This window comes from Tupaia chinensis, unplaced genomic scaffold, assembly GCF_000334495.1.
Source record: "Tupaia chinensis unplaced genomic scaffold, TupChi_1.0 Scaffold146687_1, whole genome shotgun sequence".
Lineage (NCBI taxonomy): Eukaryota > Metazoa > Chordata > Mammalia > Scandentia > Tupaiidae > Tupaia > Tupaia belangeri.
Genome location: NW_006206544.1, coordinates 5,105,554 through 5,119,785, shown reverse-complemented (window position 1 = coordinate 5,119,785; position 14,232 = coordinate 5,105,554). Strand labels below are relative to the sequence as shown.

At 44.0% G+C, this 14,232-nt stretch overlaps 1 protein-coding gene across 6 annotated transcripts in view; it reads right to left on the bottom strand.

The window, feature by feature from the left end:
• The window catches only part of CDC14A (cell division cycle 14A), a 198,803-nt gene that overhangs the window by 10,566 nt on the left and 174,005 nt on the right, over positions 1-14,232 (bottom strand). For 3 of the 6 annotated variants that reach the window (XM_006169031.3, XM_006169032.3, XM_006169033.3), the window contains exons 12-15: positions 13,894-14,009; positions 11,829-11,876; positions 9,277-9,399; positions 8,010-8,550 (exon numbers count right to left, since the gene is read on the bottom strand). In XM_006169031.3, the coding sequence (XP_006169093.1) occupies positions 8,097-8,550; positions 9,277-9,399; positions 11,829-11,876; positions 13,894-14,009 (741 nt within the window). In that variant the 3' untranslated portion in view covers positions 8,010-8,096. Of the gene's footprint in view, positions 1-8,008; positions 8,551-9,276; positions 9,400-11,828; positions 11,877-13,893; positions 14,010-14,232 lie in introns of those variants that run through there. The other 3 variants (XM_006169035.3, XM_006169037.3, XM_006169034.3) reach the window with 3 other exon arrangements.

Below are 14,232 nucleotides of genomic sequence, written 5' to 3'. Positions count from 1 at the left end.
GACAGTGAACAGGGAAATAATAGGAGAAAGTCAGTCAGAACATGGTCAGAGCTTGGGAATTAAAAAGATAAAAGATAGAAGGCACGATATATTGCAGAGATTGAAAGGCTCCAACTTCAGTACAGGGGGTATGACAAAAATAGGGGTAAAGGCAGAAAGAAATATCCCAAAAGACAACAGCTGAGAGTTTTCCACAACTGAAAAGCCCATCAGCCTTCAGATCCAAAGCACACACAGAGGCCAAGGAGGGGGGAGCATAATGAATCTATACCTAGATACATGGTGGAAATGCAGAACTTCGGGAAAGAATGAGAAAAATCTTTTAATAATTAGTTTCATACTTCAATCACAGAAGCTTTATAAACCAAGGCTTACATGAGAAAACTGGTATTTGAAGTGGATTCTGGCAACAGAAAATGAAGGCAGATCAACCAAGCCAGAAGGTGCCTGCAGAAAGCTTTCAACCTGGGGGAAGACAACGGCCTGTTTGTCCCTGTCTTGCCTTGCTCCACCAAAACTGACCTCATGGTAGATGCTCGTATACACATTAGGTGCAATTTTTTTTAATGTGAGAAGCTTTTATACATGTATAAAAAGCACTTACTTGCTTTCGCTCCTAGCCCAAAAAAAGGAGGGAGGATTAAAAAAAAAAAAAAAACCACTAAAACTTCTCTAATGACTTTGCAGTATTATTAATGCCACATAACAAAGCATAAAATTAAGTTGAACAATCATTGCAACTAATAGCTCCAATGTATTTGTGAGTATAAAACCAATTCTTACCCATTATATGTTTTAGATCAGCCTTATCATTTAAAGCAAGTTTTGCATTTGAAAGATTCCTTTTGAATGGAATCTCAAAAACAGCTGACAGGCTTTATACAGAAAATTAATGTAAGCCACTATTTAATATTAGAAACTGAAATTGCAGTTAGTATATCTGCAAACACTGCATGCACATAAATAGCTAATATCCATATTTAAAGGCATCATCTGAACCATGCTGACCTCAAAACAATTGGAAGCTTTAATTGTCAAATAACATTCTCAAGACCCCTTGGGAAGGAAACAAAAGAAAAGCAATGCTGAATGAATGCCAAAGATATGATTCAATACTGAGACTGAGTGTATGTCCATAACATTATCAGTATCTCTTAGCTGAAAAATTGTTTCAGATCTAAAGCAATGCCACAACAAAGAGAAAAGATGGGGGGGGGGGGAACCACAGCAATTTAAATATACAACTAAAGGTTAGAAGGTTAGCACTAGGTGGGAACCAGCAGTTAGCATAATGGCTATGTCACTGAATTCCCATGTAGTCAACCGTGGTTCGCGTCCCGGACCCGGTGGCTTAAAACTCACCCCGGGCGCGTGTGTGTGTGTGTGTGTGTGTGTGTGCCCAAGATCCCGAGAGGGGAATGGAGGAGAAGGGATTGCGGCGTGGCCATCCCCCCTGGAGGGTGATTTCTCGCTTTCTGTCTCTATGTCTCTCTCTGTCTGGCAAGAGCACACACCCTATAGCAAAAACCTCTCAAAAAAGTTAGCACTAGGATCAACAGGTGGCATGATGGTTAAGGCACTAGATTCCCACATGACTGACAGTAGTTCAAGTCCTGAATATGGTAAAAAATTAAAAATAATAATAAATAAAATTAAATAAAATAAGTATTTTTAAAAAGATTCTTTTTTAAAAAGATTCTTTTTTAAAAAGATCTTGGGACTAGCAGGTGGCATGGTGATTAAAGTGCTGGACACTCCCACATGACCAACCACAATTTGACCTTGTAGCTTACTCTCTCTCTCTTTCTCTCTCTCTCCCTCTGTGTGTGTATGTGTGACTGGTCAAATTAAAAAATAATAATAATAAATGAATGAATAAATAAATTTTTTAAGTATTTATCTTTAATATTAACTAAATATAACATTTAACTTCTCATTAAAATGAGGACAGAATAACAGTTTTCTATTTGTTTCTTTGTTTTGAGTTGTTTTTTTTTTTCTTGAGAGATTTTTGCTATAGGGAGCATGCGCTCACCAAAAAGACAGAGTGAGACAGAGAGACAGAAAGCAAGAAATAGCTTGCTTTTCCCCCCCCAGGGGGGATGGCCATGCCACAATACCTTCTTCTCCATTCTCCTTTTGGGATCTTGGGCACGCACACACACGTGCCCAGTGTGAGTTTAAGCCACCGGGTCCAAGACTTGAACCACAGTAGACTACATGAGAGTCCAGTGACATAGCCATTACACCAACTGCTGGTCCCCAGGATAACAGTTTTAAAAACAGCATAGGCAAAGAGAAAGGCATCAAGTTGAAATCAGGAATGGATATTATAGACCATTACATACAAAAGATATTATATACACTGGAACGTAGTAGCATTTTATTGGGAATGGATGTTCAACTGGTATCACTAGCTCATCACTGTCACCATTAAAGGTCTTCCAAAGCATGTTTTAATGTACACATGCCAATGCTCCGATTTTCATCAAATTAGTTCAGCAGACCAGACCCCACATGGCCACCCACAGTTCAAATCCCAGTCCCAATAGCTTAAAAAACACACTGGGTATGTGTGCATGTGTGCCCCAAATCCCAACAGGATGGAGAAATGGAGAAAAAGGGACTGTCTGAGTGAGATGGTCACTGGGGGTGCTTTGTCCCTCTGTGGTGAGCACACGTGATGCCTGGAATAATCACTGAATAAGAACAGCAATACTCAGGGATACCTGCTGAGGTAGACTAGGGACAGCATCAGGCTCAAAGCAATCTCCCAGCCTAGAGTTTTCCACCATGAGCCGCCATGCACACGACTGCTAGAATTATCTTCACCAAATCAGATCTGTCCAGTCACTCCTGCTTACAAGATTGCCACAGCTCACACTGCACTTCTCAGTTTGGCTTCAGCTTAACTTTCCAGCCTCATCTTCAGGTAATCTTCTACTTGAGCTACACTGGAATGCTCACTGCTCATAAAACAATAATAGTAACAAGAACTGAGCACTCTTATAAGTGCTGTGCAAAATAATTCATATGATTTACCTCAATGAAACACAACCATCACCCTGTTTTACAGATGATATTATTACCACGTTAGCTTCAAAGTCCCATAGTTTGTCAATCCCTTTCAAAGCATATAGCATGTTTATGTAAATTTTGCAAAATAAATATTTGTATTCCTTATATTTAAAAAGGTCCCACAAAACTGATACACTTTAGGGTATATGCAGGAGATTCTAGATATGCCCCTGATAATTAACATTTTCATTTCGCTGAGGCTCAGAGAGGTTAAATAACTTGCCGAAGTCCCCAGACATAAGTTCTGAACCCAGGTCTACCTGTCTTTAGAATCCAAGAACTTGAGGAACCAGCAGTTGGTGTAATGGCTATGTCACTGGACGCCCATGTAGTCAACCACGGTTCAAGTCCTGGACCCAATGGCTTAAACTCATGCCAGGCGTGTGTGTGTGTGTGTGTGTGTGTGTGTGTGTGCCCAAGATCCTGAGAGGAGAATGGAGGAGAAAGGATTGCAGCATGGCCATCCTCCCTAGGGGGTGATTTCTCACTTTCCGTCTCTCTGTCTCTCTCTGTCTTTCTGGCGAGCGCACCCACCCTATAGCAAAAAAGCTGTCCAAAAAAAAAAGAAAGAAAGAAAGAGTCCAAGACCTTTGACTACAGTATGAAGGTTGTACCTCGGTTCTCACTGTGCAGTGGCCATTCCTCTCCTCTCTATCTACATCCAGGTCTCTCGTGACTCCTAGTCACCCTCCAAAGCCCAACTAAAATGTCACTTTCTTCACATCTTTCCCTGGCCCTTCTCTGCCCCCAATTTTACCTACGTACCACAGGATGCACACGACATAATGAATGAAAAGAATATGCCTTTGGGAGTGAAACTGGCCTACGTTCGAATTTAGGCCCATTTACATACTTGCAGTATAATCTCTGGCAAAATATTTAAACTCGCAGACTCTCAAGATTTTACGTTTAAAATGGAAGTAACAATCTTTACCCGGGTCATTCATTTACACATTCTTCTAGTGTTTTCCCACCAACAAAATGCATGCCTGCCGTGTGCCAGGACAGGGCACCGAAGTATGAAAAGCAGAAGCACCAGCCCTGCCCTCACAGAGCTCGCGCTAGTGGATGAGGAAAATTCACAGCGAGAACAGAATTAGGGTAAGGCCAAGGTGGGAGGTGGAGAAGCCCATAGAGAAAGCACCATGACCTCCCCCAGCCCTGGGGGTCAGGTGGGGACAATGCAGATGCACAGCAATTCAGCGGTAAGTGTCACAAAAATAAAACATAAAAAAAGTCAAGACAGATACCACAAGTCATTTCAATTTAATGAAATACTTCCACCCCACCCACACCGTAATCACATGCCCCTCATTTCTGAAGCATATGAAAACTCCTGTTAATGTCAGGGAACGAAACTGATTTTTTACAGTTAAGTGGGTCAAAAAAAAAAAAAGAAGAAGAAGAAGAAGCTGCGTGCATTACGCTGGACAAGCCTAGGACTGCAGAGGCCAAATTAATAAAAATAACATTTGACTTTCTCAGCTTCTGGTACAACCATCAGGATTCCTTAACACTTGTTCTTGTTTTCTATGTTAAAGCATTTAATGACAGAACAAGGAAATCATTTTTACATTTTCTGGGGGCTGAACTGCTGCAAAAAAGTGAGAGAGCAATTGCAGCTTTCAAAAGAGATGCTAATTGTAGCTTTTAAAATATTAGACTCCCTCTAAACACCCATCACCCCCTAAGAGTTTTTAGGTCTTTCTTAAAGGTGCTGGGAGGATATTGCCAGCCAGACTTCATTTTCCTCCAAAAGGATTTTAAAACATTTTTTATTAAATGATTTATTCCTAGTTCTACAAGGGTCACAGTCTCATTCCTTTAGAAGCTCTAGAAAGAAGAATGATCTTAGACAATAAACCACAACCATGAGAAAAGACACATGGGACCATAAAGGAAAACAACCCACAACTTCCTCTTTGTGCCACACAAAGTGGGAATCTCCTTTCAATTTAGACGTTGTACCAGCAAGCCAGCAAGGCTAGGACGTGGAGCCCTCTCCCTCTCTCACAGGAGGTTTTCAGGGCAAAGATGGAGGAGGGAGGGTCTGCGACAGGAGACCTGCTTCTTCCTTCCTCGGAGGGTGCGAGGGAGGCAAATGTTGTCATGCTGCAATCCTATTTATAAATGCTTTTCTTTACGATAAGATGACAAATTTGGGAGGGAGGAAGAAGGAGTAGCAGCAACTGCCCACACAGACTGTTACTTTAAATCCAATTACTGGAAAATCACTCTATTTCAGCCAGAAGAGAGATGAGGAGGAGGAAAGGTGAAAAGAAATAACAATATATGGAACAAAACCAAAATCAAGTTATATAAACATCACTGGGGAATCAACAATTGTTTAAAGGATGCCCCATGCTTCCACAAGCAAAGAGGAAAATTGAATCCAGAAAAAAGTAGAACATTATTCTCGGTACATTACCAATGCTTCTTGCATTCAGCTATAAATGTGGATTACTAAACCTTCAGCCATGATATCACCAAGATATTTATATAATTACCTATATGCCTATTATGCTTTTTCTAAAAATGGGAAGATCTGCATTCCAGTCTTTAAAAGAAACTGACCCATAAGCACTATACAAAAATATTGACTGACTCAATTCTTGCAGTGAAGTATATGAAAATTTAAATGCATCATTATTTTACACCTAACCCACCTAACCCCGAGTTACACAGGTAAATTTGTCACTCCATAAGCATACCCAATTCTCTTTTTTTTTTTTTTTTGGCTATAGGGTATGGGTGCTCTCCAAAGAAACAGAGAGAGACAGACAGAAAGTGAGAAATAACCCCTAGACAGGATGACCACAATGCAATCTCTTTCTCCCCATTCTCCTCTCGGGATTTAGGGTAGGCATGTGCATACACACGCATTGGCGTGAGTTTTAAGCTGCCGGTTCAGGACTCGAACTGCAGTCAACTACGTGGGAGTCCAGCAACATAGCCATTACACCATCTGCGGTCCCATATGCACACCCGATCCACATAGTGGGTTTAAAGTAAGATTAATGGGTGGCTGGGCTGACTACGACTTGGGGTCCTAATCTGTAACGATCTAAAATAAGACTGAAAATATCATAGAGAATAAAATCAGATGGGGAAGACTGTAGGTGCCAGACTCTCCTTAGAGAAAGGACTGGTTGGAGGAGTGGTTGGAGGCAGGGGGAATCTGAGTAAAAGGTCAGAGGAAGGGATGGGAATGGCAATGAATACAACATAAGAACATGTGCACGCACACATACAAGAGTACACACATATACACATGACTGAGCAAATGCACTCACACACACACACACACACAACACACACACACACACACACACACACACACACACACACACACACTGCATCTTCATGTGAGGACACAGGCTTGCGGTTTCTAAACTGCCGCTAAGGGAAGTAGGTCCCCTTCAGGTCCAGCCCCTGGCTGCTGTTCCTGAGGGCTGTGAGCAGCTCTCCACCTCAGTGTCTGGCCTTCTTCCTGCTTCTCCCTGCACAGAGCTGCCTCTCCCTGGATGAGGCTAAAAATACCGTGACGGGGCACCAGGCCAGAGCCTCCCCAGGACACCCCACAGCTTGCTCGGGTCTCAGTGCAGTCCACGTTCCGACCCTGCCTCACGTTTCCTGATATGCAGGATCCATTTCTCCTTCCTATTTCTCCTTGTTCTTCTTGTATCTAAACTCGCATTCCTATATATCTCAGTACCCTTGAAGCAATAAAATGTAGGCTTAGAGTAACTCATAGCAGGGGCACCAACCATCAGACTGTACCTAACAGCGATGGCTGATTGTTACACTGCAGCTGTCGTGTGCTCCCGCAGACGCAGACATGGACAACGACGCATACTCAGGCAGAGCTCCTGTTCCTAACATGTTCACGACGCAGGAGGATGTGATGAAGACAATGCTGAGCAATGCGAATGGTGGCAGGACGGCTCCTGTGTTGACTACCCTTGGTAACCTTCTAACGTAGCCTTCAGCGCTACATGGCAAGTCCCTTTGTCAAAAGCAGGTAACAAAGACCCAAGAAGCTGGCTAAAACCTTTGACTAGAGATCTTGAAATAAACATCTGGGGGTTCTATTAGTTCTGTTGGGTACTTCACATAGAAGAGTGACTGTATGTATATGTATGTGCATACACGTGTGTTTGTGTGTGTGTGTGTGTGTGTGTATGTGTGTGTGTGTGTGTGTGTGTGTGGTTTGATGTTTTGTTTTTAAACACAAGATCTTGCCATGTCACGATCCTAGCTGGGAAGACAGGTACATGCCACCATTCCCAGGGTCTGGCCAGGTAAACCTGGAATTCACAATCCTCCTGCCTCAGCTGCCCAAGTTGCTGTGATGACAGGCGTGTGCCATCATGCCTGGCAGCATTAGGACAGACTGGGAATCAAACTCGGGACTTCTAAGAGGTCCACCTTGTAGAGCACAACTTAGCAGCGTGCACCACCAGGGCTGGGCCAGGAGAGCTGGGACATCTTCCTCATTCTCTGCCTGTACATCCCTTTGCATCCCAGGTACTCCCAGCAACCTTCTCGTAGACACCTTCCATGTGCTACTTAATGAACTCGGGTTCAGTTCCCTGTAGGAGGTGACATGCTCCAGAGCCTGATGCTCAGTTCTGGGAAAATACTGTTCATTTGGCACCTCCCAGACTTCTATACGCCTAAATTCACTCACTGGTATAGGACATGGAAAAAGCCATCATTCCTAACATCACCACCACAAGCAAGGCGAATGCCATGGGTTGTATGACCCAGCGCCTGGCTTTGTACCAGGACTGAGCGATCTGAAAACTTGACTGAAAGAGCAACTTAAATCAACAGAGTCCACGATGAGTGGAATGAAAGCTGTTTGCTTTCAAGAGAAACCACTTAGAAAGGAGACAGGGAGGGGCGGAAGAAAAAGAAGGAAAGAGGAAAACTCAGTTGAAACTTGGCTTTTACTTGAAAAGGAGCCAGCAGAAGCAGTGCAGAGGCAGGTTCACAGCACAGAGGGGTGGCAGCGCTTAGAGGGCATCCTTGGCACTGATGAATTTCTTTGGTGGCAGTCTTGGCTGGGAAGGCAAGGCACAAAAGCTGCACTCAGGGTTCTGTGGACCAAGAGTTGGTGTCTGTGAACTTACGGGGATAGAACGGCTCAGGAATCGCGCTGGAGGAGAGGACAGCCCGGCGTAGGTGGGTCGGAGGGGGGTGCTGTGCTCCTCGGTCTTGGTGCTGTGGGGGCCTGGGGGGCTGTTCAGATTGCCCCCCATGCTGCCGCTGCTCCGGTTGTACTGGAGGTTGTTGTTGAGCTCAGGGTAATTTCTGGAGGTCGGCTGGGAGCTGCCATTCAGGAAGGTGGTGAACGGGCCAGCTGTGAACCCTGCCTTTGAGGATGAGGAGGTCTTTTTGTTCTCTGGATCGTCTGTGGCCACGTTCAGGTTCCCTAGAGAGCTGGCTAGCCGGGAGTTTATGGAAAAGCTGAATGGAAAACACAGGTGAGGAGGAAAAAAAAAAAAAACACAGACAACGATGCATACTCAGGCAGAGCTCCTGTTCCTAACACGTTCAGGACGCAGGGGGATGTGATGAAGACAACGCTGAGCAATGCAAATGGTGGCAGGACGGCTCCTGTGTTGACTACCCTTGGTGACCTCGGAACGAGGCCTTCAGCGCTACATGGCAAGTCCCTTTGTCAAAGCAGTTAACAAAGGCCCAAGAAGATGGCCAAAACCTTTGACTAGAGATCTTGAAATAAACATCTGGGGGTTCTACTGGTCCTGGGATGGGAAGTAAATGAGAAGGGCCGTACCGGGGAAAGGTCAAAGCAGACTGAAACACAAGATCCAGTTTATACACATTCACTCACCCGGCTACAGCCAGCGGCCCTACCTCTCTGAGGCAGGCTCACCTGCCTGCACACGTCAGGTGGGGGATGCGATCCACCTACATGTGCCACCGAATTTCACCTTTCGGGTCACATTAAGAGGCTCAAGATTCACTGGAAGAATGGGCTGGCCTATAACATTTCCCCACGGCGGCCTTGTCCCCTGCCACGTAAGTGAGGTGCAGAGCCACAGAAAACCACAGAGCCTGCTGGGGTCTCTCTCCTCCCGCCTTGTCCACTCCCTGACAAAGCACGTCATTGCTGGCTGCATACCTCCTTCACCTCCTCCCAGGGCCTCGGAAGAAGCAGAGAACATTTACCTTCTTACGCTGGTGCCTGAGGACAAAGAGCTTCTGTTTATCCTCTTGGCCGTTGCTGAAGGGGACAAAGCCACTTTTGCGGTCTTCAAAGTAGATGCAGATCCTTGTGGGGAAGAACTTAATCTTTGTGGGGAAAAAAATGAGCAGAGTGTCACACTAAAGTTGTGTCATCCTAAATAGTCAGCAACCAACTAGGACAAGCTAAATGAATCAACTTAAAGATACCATGATAGGTCCTGACAACAGTGACAGCCAACACCGAAAGCACTACCTCTGCAGGGTGCAGAGCCTTGGGACGCTGACTCCGCTCATCCCCACAACAACCCAGGGAGAGCTCACACTGCTGTCCCCACTGCACAAGTGAGGGGATAAACGCACAAAGGAAAACTTCCTCAGCCAAAGTCACTCAGCTGGCAAGTGGCAAACTGACACTGTGATCCAGAACTCAAAGTCTCGCTCCTCGCCCCAATCCTGTCTTCCCTGGTCCCTTCCCTTCCCCACCCCAACCACCAGTCCCGAGTCCTCAGCACGTCCTCAGATCCCATTTCCTTCTATCTCCTCCCCATCCTCTCCTTCACACTCCCACAGCCGCCCTCGGTGAGGCGCCATTAATCCCACCCTTGGCTCCTAGTAGCATCTTTCACTCTCACTCTTTAACAATTCCAAATCTAAAATTTAAGGACAAGCAGATGGCATAAGGGTTAAGTCACTGGACTCCCATATAGTCGACCGCAGTTCAAGCCTCGGACCTGATGGCTTTAACTCACGCTGGGCATGGGTGCGTACATGCCCCAAAGCCCAAGAGAATAGAAGAGAAGGAATTGTGGCATGGCCATCCCCCCAGGGGTGATTTCTCTCTTTCTCTCTGTCTCTTGCTGTCTCTCATGATGAGTACACATGCCCTTAGGGAAAAAAATATCTAAAATAATAATAATAATAATCTAAAATATCTAATCACGTCACTTCACTGTTTAAACCTTTTCATCTTTCCTCAGTGCTCCTAAAATCTTATCTCTTTGCTCGGCTTACCAGTCCTCTCCAAAATCTGGCTTTGGAGCAATACTTGCTCTTTTTTTTAAATAATTATTTTATTTAACTTTATTTATTTACTTATTTTAATTGAACCAGAGAGAGACAGAAAGTAAACCACCAGGTCTAGGACTCAAACTACGGTCTGCCACGTGGGAATCCAGCACCCATAACCACCATGCCACCTGCCGGCCCCAGTTTTTGCTCTTCTAATCACACTTTGCCATTAGCCGTTTCTATTCCAGCTCCACAAAATGCCTTGAGCTCCCCAAATGAACTGCACGCCCGCCTTTGTCCAGGTTGCACGTGCTGCTTTTCCTGCCAGGACAACTGCCACCCTCTCATCTCTTGACCTCCCTCCACCCCTTGTCTTTCCCTCCATCTCACCCACGCCTATCGCTGGGCCTCCCATGGGCCAGTCAGCTGTGACCTCTACCGCGAGCCTTCACTGACTCTTCAAGTAGGCTCATCGCCCCACTTTATCCTATAGTCTCATAATACATCATAGCTTACACCAGGGTCCACTGATAGTTGGCATTTCTCTCACGTGACATCCGCTCCCTGAGGGCGAAGACTCGTCTCTCATTTCTATTCTGAGTGGCTCACACAGTGCTGGACCCAGAGCAGGTGCCAGTGCACAAAAATGAAAACTAGCTCCAGTGTGGAAAGTTGGGGCCCCAGTCATGGCTTTAATACCAAGTCTGTTTTATCCCGGACAAACCAGTTAACCTAACTGGCCGGTTTTCCTGTCTGTTAGAGAAAACTTACTTACTTAGAGACTCTCTCCTTCGTCGTGCACCCTCCACACAGCAGTGTAAGCACGTTTTGCCTCTCAAGCAAAAATCGGCAAAGTTCTATAAAGCAGCAGCTGCCTCCACTGCACTATCCTGAACCTACGGGCACATAACCATGTAGCGAAGAGCGGATCAAGCTTCTCCCCTATTTCACCAACAGTCTTGACCAAACGTCTGTACTGTTCTCACCCAGCTGGAGCCCGGTATCACTCCAGGAAAGTTTAGGGAACATTTTTCCAGAGAAAAACACTAATGTTTTCTCCTGATGTAGAAGAAAGAGGAGGAAATTAAACTAGAAAATAAGGGAGTGAAACAAACACATGCCAAAAAGAGGGGCAAAGGACTAATAGAAATGGGGGGTGGGGGGCAAGGCCAAAGGACTAACAGAAAGGGGAGGGCAGGGTAAGGCCAATTCAGTCACTGGCTGAGAGGAAAGTTAAGGACCGGACTCATCGCCGGGAGGCCCCACAGCATGCTGGGAGCCGAGTACATCCATGTCCCGACCACAGCCACACAGCCCAAAGGGCACAAAGAAAACCAAAAATCCTCTTCACGAAAAGCATTAACAGTACAACATATGACAACAATCTGGAACAACAACAACAACAAATAGACTTTAGAAAGCAAAAGCTGTGTGCATTTGTCTAGAAACCGGTTTAAGACCTGGGAAACAAGCCTAAACGGTAGCATGTATGTACGAAATGGTAGCACTCATGCCGGGAACCGTACCTGAGAGGCTGGGACACTGCTCGAGGGTGCCCTTTCATCTCATCTGACCTGCGGAAAGCAGAGACAAAATGCTCTCGCATCACCAGGTTCACGAGCACGTCAACAAAGACTGAGAGGTATTCATGATGGAGTCAGACAAGTACAACGGTACATGACAAAGGTGGCAACATTGCAAACGAACATTCGTATTGACCCACTTTATAAAATAAACCCTAGAGCCAGCAGGAAATCCATTTTGGTCATTTTATTTCATCTTGAATGTATTTATAGCACGTTGCTTTTGAATCAGAAGATGGTATTGTACCCATGGTCAATGACGGTACCAGGATGCTGTTTATAACTAAATTCCACAATAATGGGGGAGAGTGCAAGAAGAGAAAGAAAATGGGAAAACTATATTGGCGCAAGCCTGCTACAATTTATATCAGAGAGATTCTTTCATTCATTTTGCCTATTTAGTTGCCAAGTTATTATACACCCTCCTCCAATTTATCCCTTCCTCCCTTATGATTTCTTAAAAATAAAATATGTTTGAAATTTATTATATGTAAAACTACTTTTTAGAGTTTCAAGGAAAAATAGCAAAAAAAAAAAGCAATTATCAATACAAACTGACTTTTCTGCATTCCATGCATAGTGAAAAAGCAGACTTTGAACAGTACTAGATGTGAATATCAACTCTGTTTCTAACTCCATTGCATTGGGAAGCGATTTAACCTTCTAATATCAAGCAACCAACCCAAACACTGGCAATGGGGCATATTTTCTGTGCTAACTCTCTTAACCTCATATTCAAACTAAGCACACCTAGTAATGGTCCTGGCCAATACCAAGTGCTCAATACATGGTACTTCTTGGGATCAGCAGGTGGCATGGTGGTTAAGGTGCTGGACATTCCCACATGGTCAACCACGGTTCAAGTCCCAGGCCTGGCGGCTTGCTTTCTCACTTTCCCTCTCTCCCTTTCTCTCCTTATCTCTCTCTCTGTCTCTGTGTGTGTCTCTCTCTGGTCAAATTAAAATGAATGAATAAATAAAATTAAATTTATAAAAGGTATTTCTCCACTTTCTATCAGCAGTTAGTGGTTATTATGAAACACCAGGCTTGCTGTCCCATTTTCCTATCACACTATAGAACATTAAAACCTCGATTCTGAGCAGTATGAACCTTTATGTCTTAAATTAGATAACCAGTACTCAAGACCCAGTCTGACTCAAATGTTATAATCCTCCCAGATAACAAACCACATGCAAATTCCCTGTGAATCTGAAGGCTGGCAAAACAGCCTTCCTGATATGCGGGAAGAAGCCCAAGAAAAACAGCCCTTTCCCATTAAATTCAGTTGTGGATTAGGGCTTTGCCAATCACTATCCTGCAGAGAAGAATCTTGATATTTGCATCAACACTGACCTTTACATTGTTCTCCTTTCTTTTTTTTTTTTTTTTTGATTTAATTTTTTTTTTTTTACTCAATCTCAACTACGAATGACTTTCAAATGTTGTGGTCAGAAGTCAAGAGGCACCACTGACTCTGAGGAGTAATTTCAAAATTCAAAATCGAGATAGTTTATAACTTGACAGGCACAGGGAAGAATCACTTACTCCATTTTCAAAACAGAAAGTAAAGCTAATTCGTTCGGATGGACCGACGGTGGCCATATAATCCTTTTCTGCACACTCTAGCTTCACTACAAAAGCGTACTTGTGAGGACTGGTCACCACTCAAGACACTCACTCCAGAGGAAGGGTGGACTTTCCAGCGGACTTTGAAACAGAGTCTCAGAGATAACTACTTGTCAGTTTATAAAACACCAAAAGAGTCTGGGATCCAACAGTTGCTTTTAACAAGCTTCCATAAGTTAGCTACTCCCAACAGTAATAAAATAAAGAACGCAAAATATTGGGTGACGCCTTTTGCATAGAAAACCATAGAAAGATGCATCATCACTTTTCTGAAAACCCATAGCGATAAACCAAAAATGGAGAATGACATTAAAAAGAGAAATTGAAATGTTCTGTCCACAGAGGGAAGCCGTTGAAATTCAAACTTAAAAAATGGATCTACCTAAATGCACAGGATGGTGAGGAGCGTGGCTGTCTCTGGCTCTTTAAGGCACGTAGTTTGTCTCCCTGGGTTATACAATTTTTCATCTCAACGTCTTCATCCTCTTCTAAATTATTCTGAAATTAAAAAAAAAAAGTATGCTCTGAAGAAAGGTATTATGAATAATTTTGCTTTATATAGATTTTAAATAGATTATAAATGTCTGTGTATAGATTCATGTTATTTATAGGGTCTTTATACGGATTACTGATATTTTAAGTCACTTAAATGAACTGTGGTTTCGGCATTGTCCACGTATACATAATGAACATCAACTATTGGCGGAGAAATATACCAATC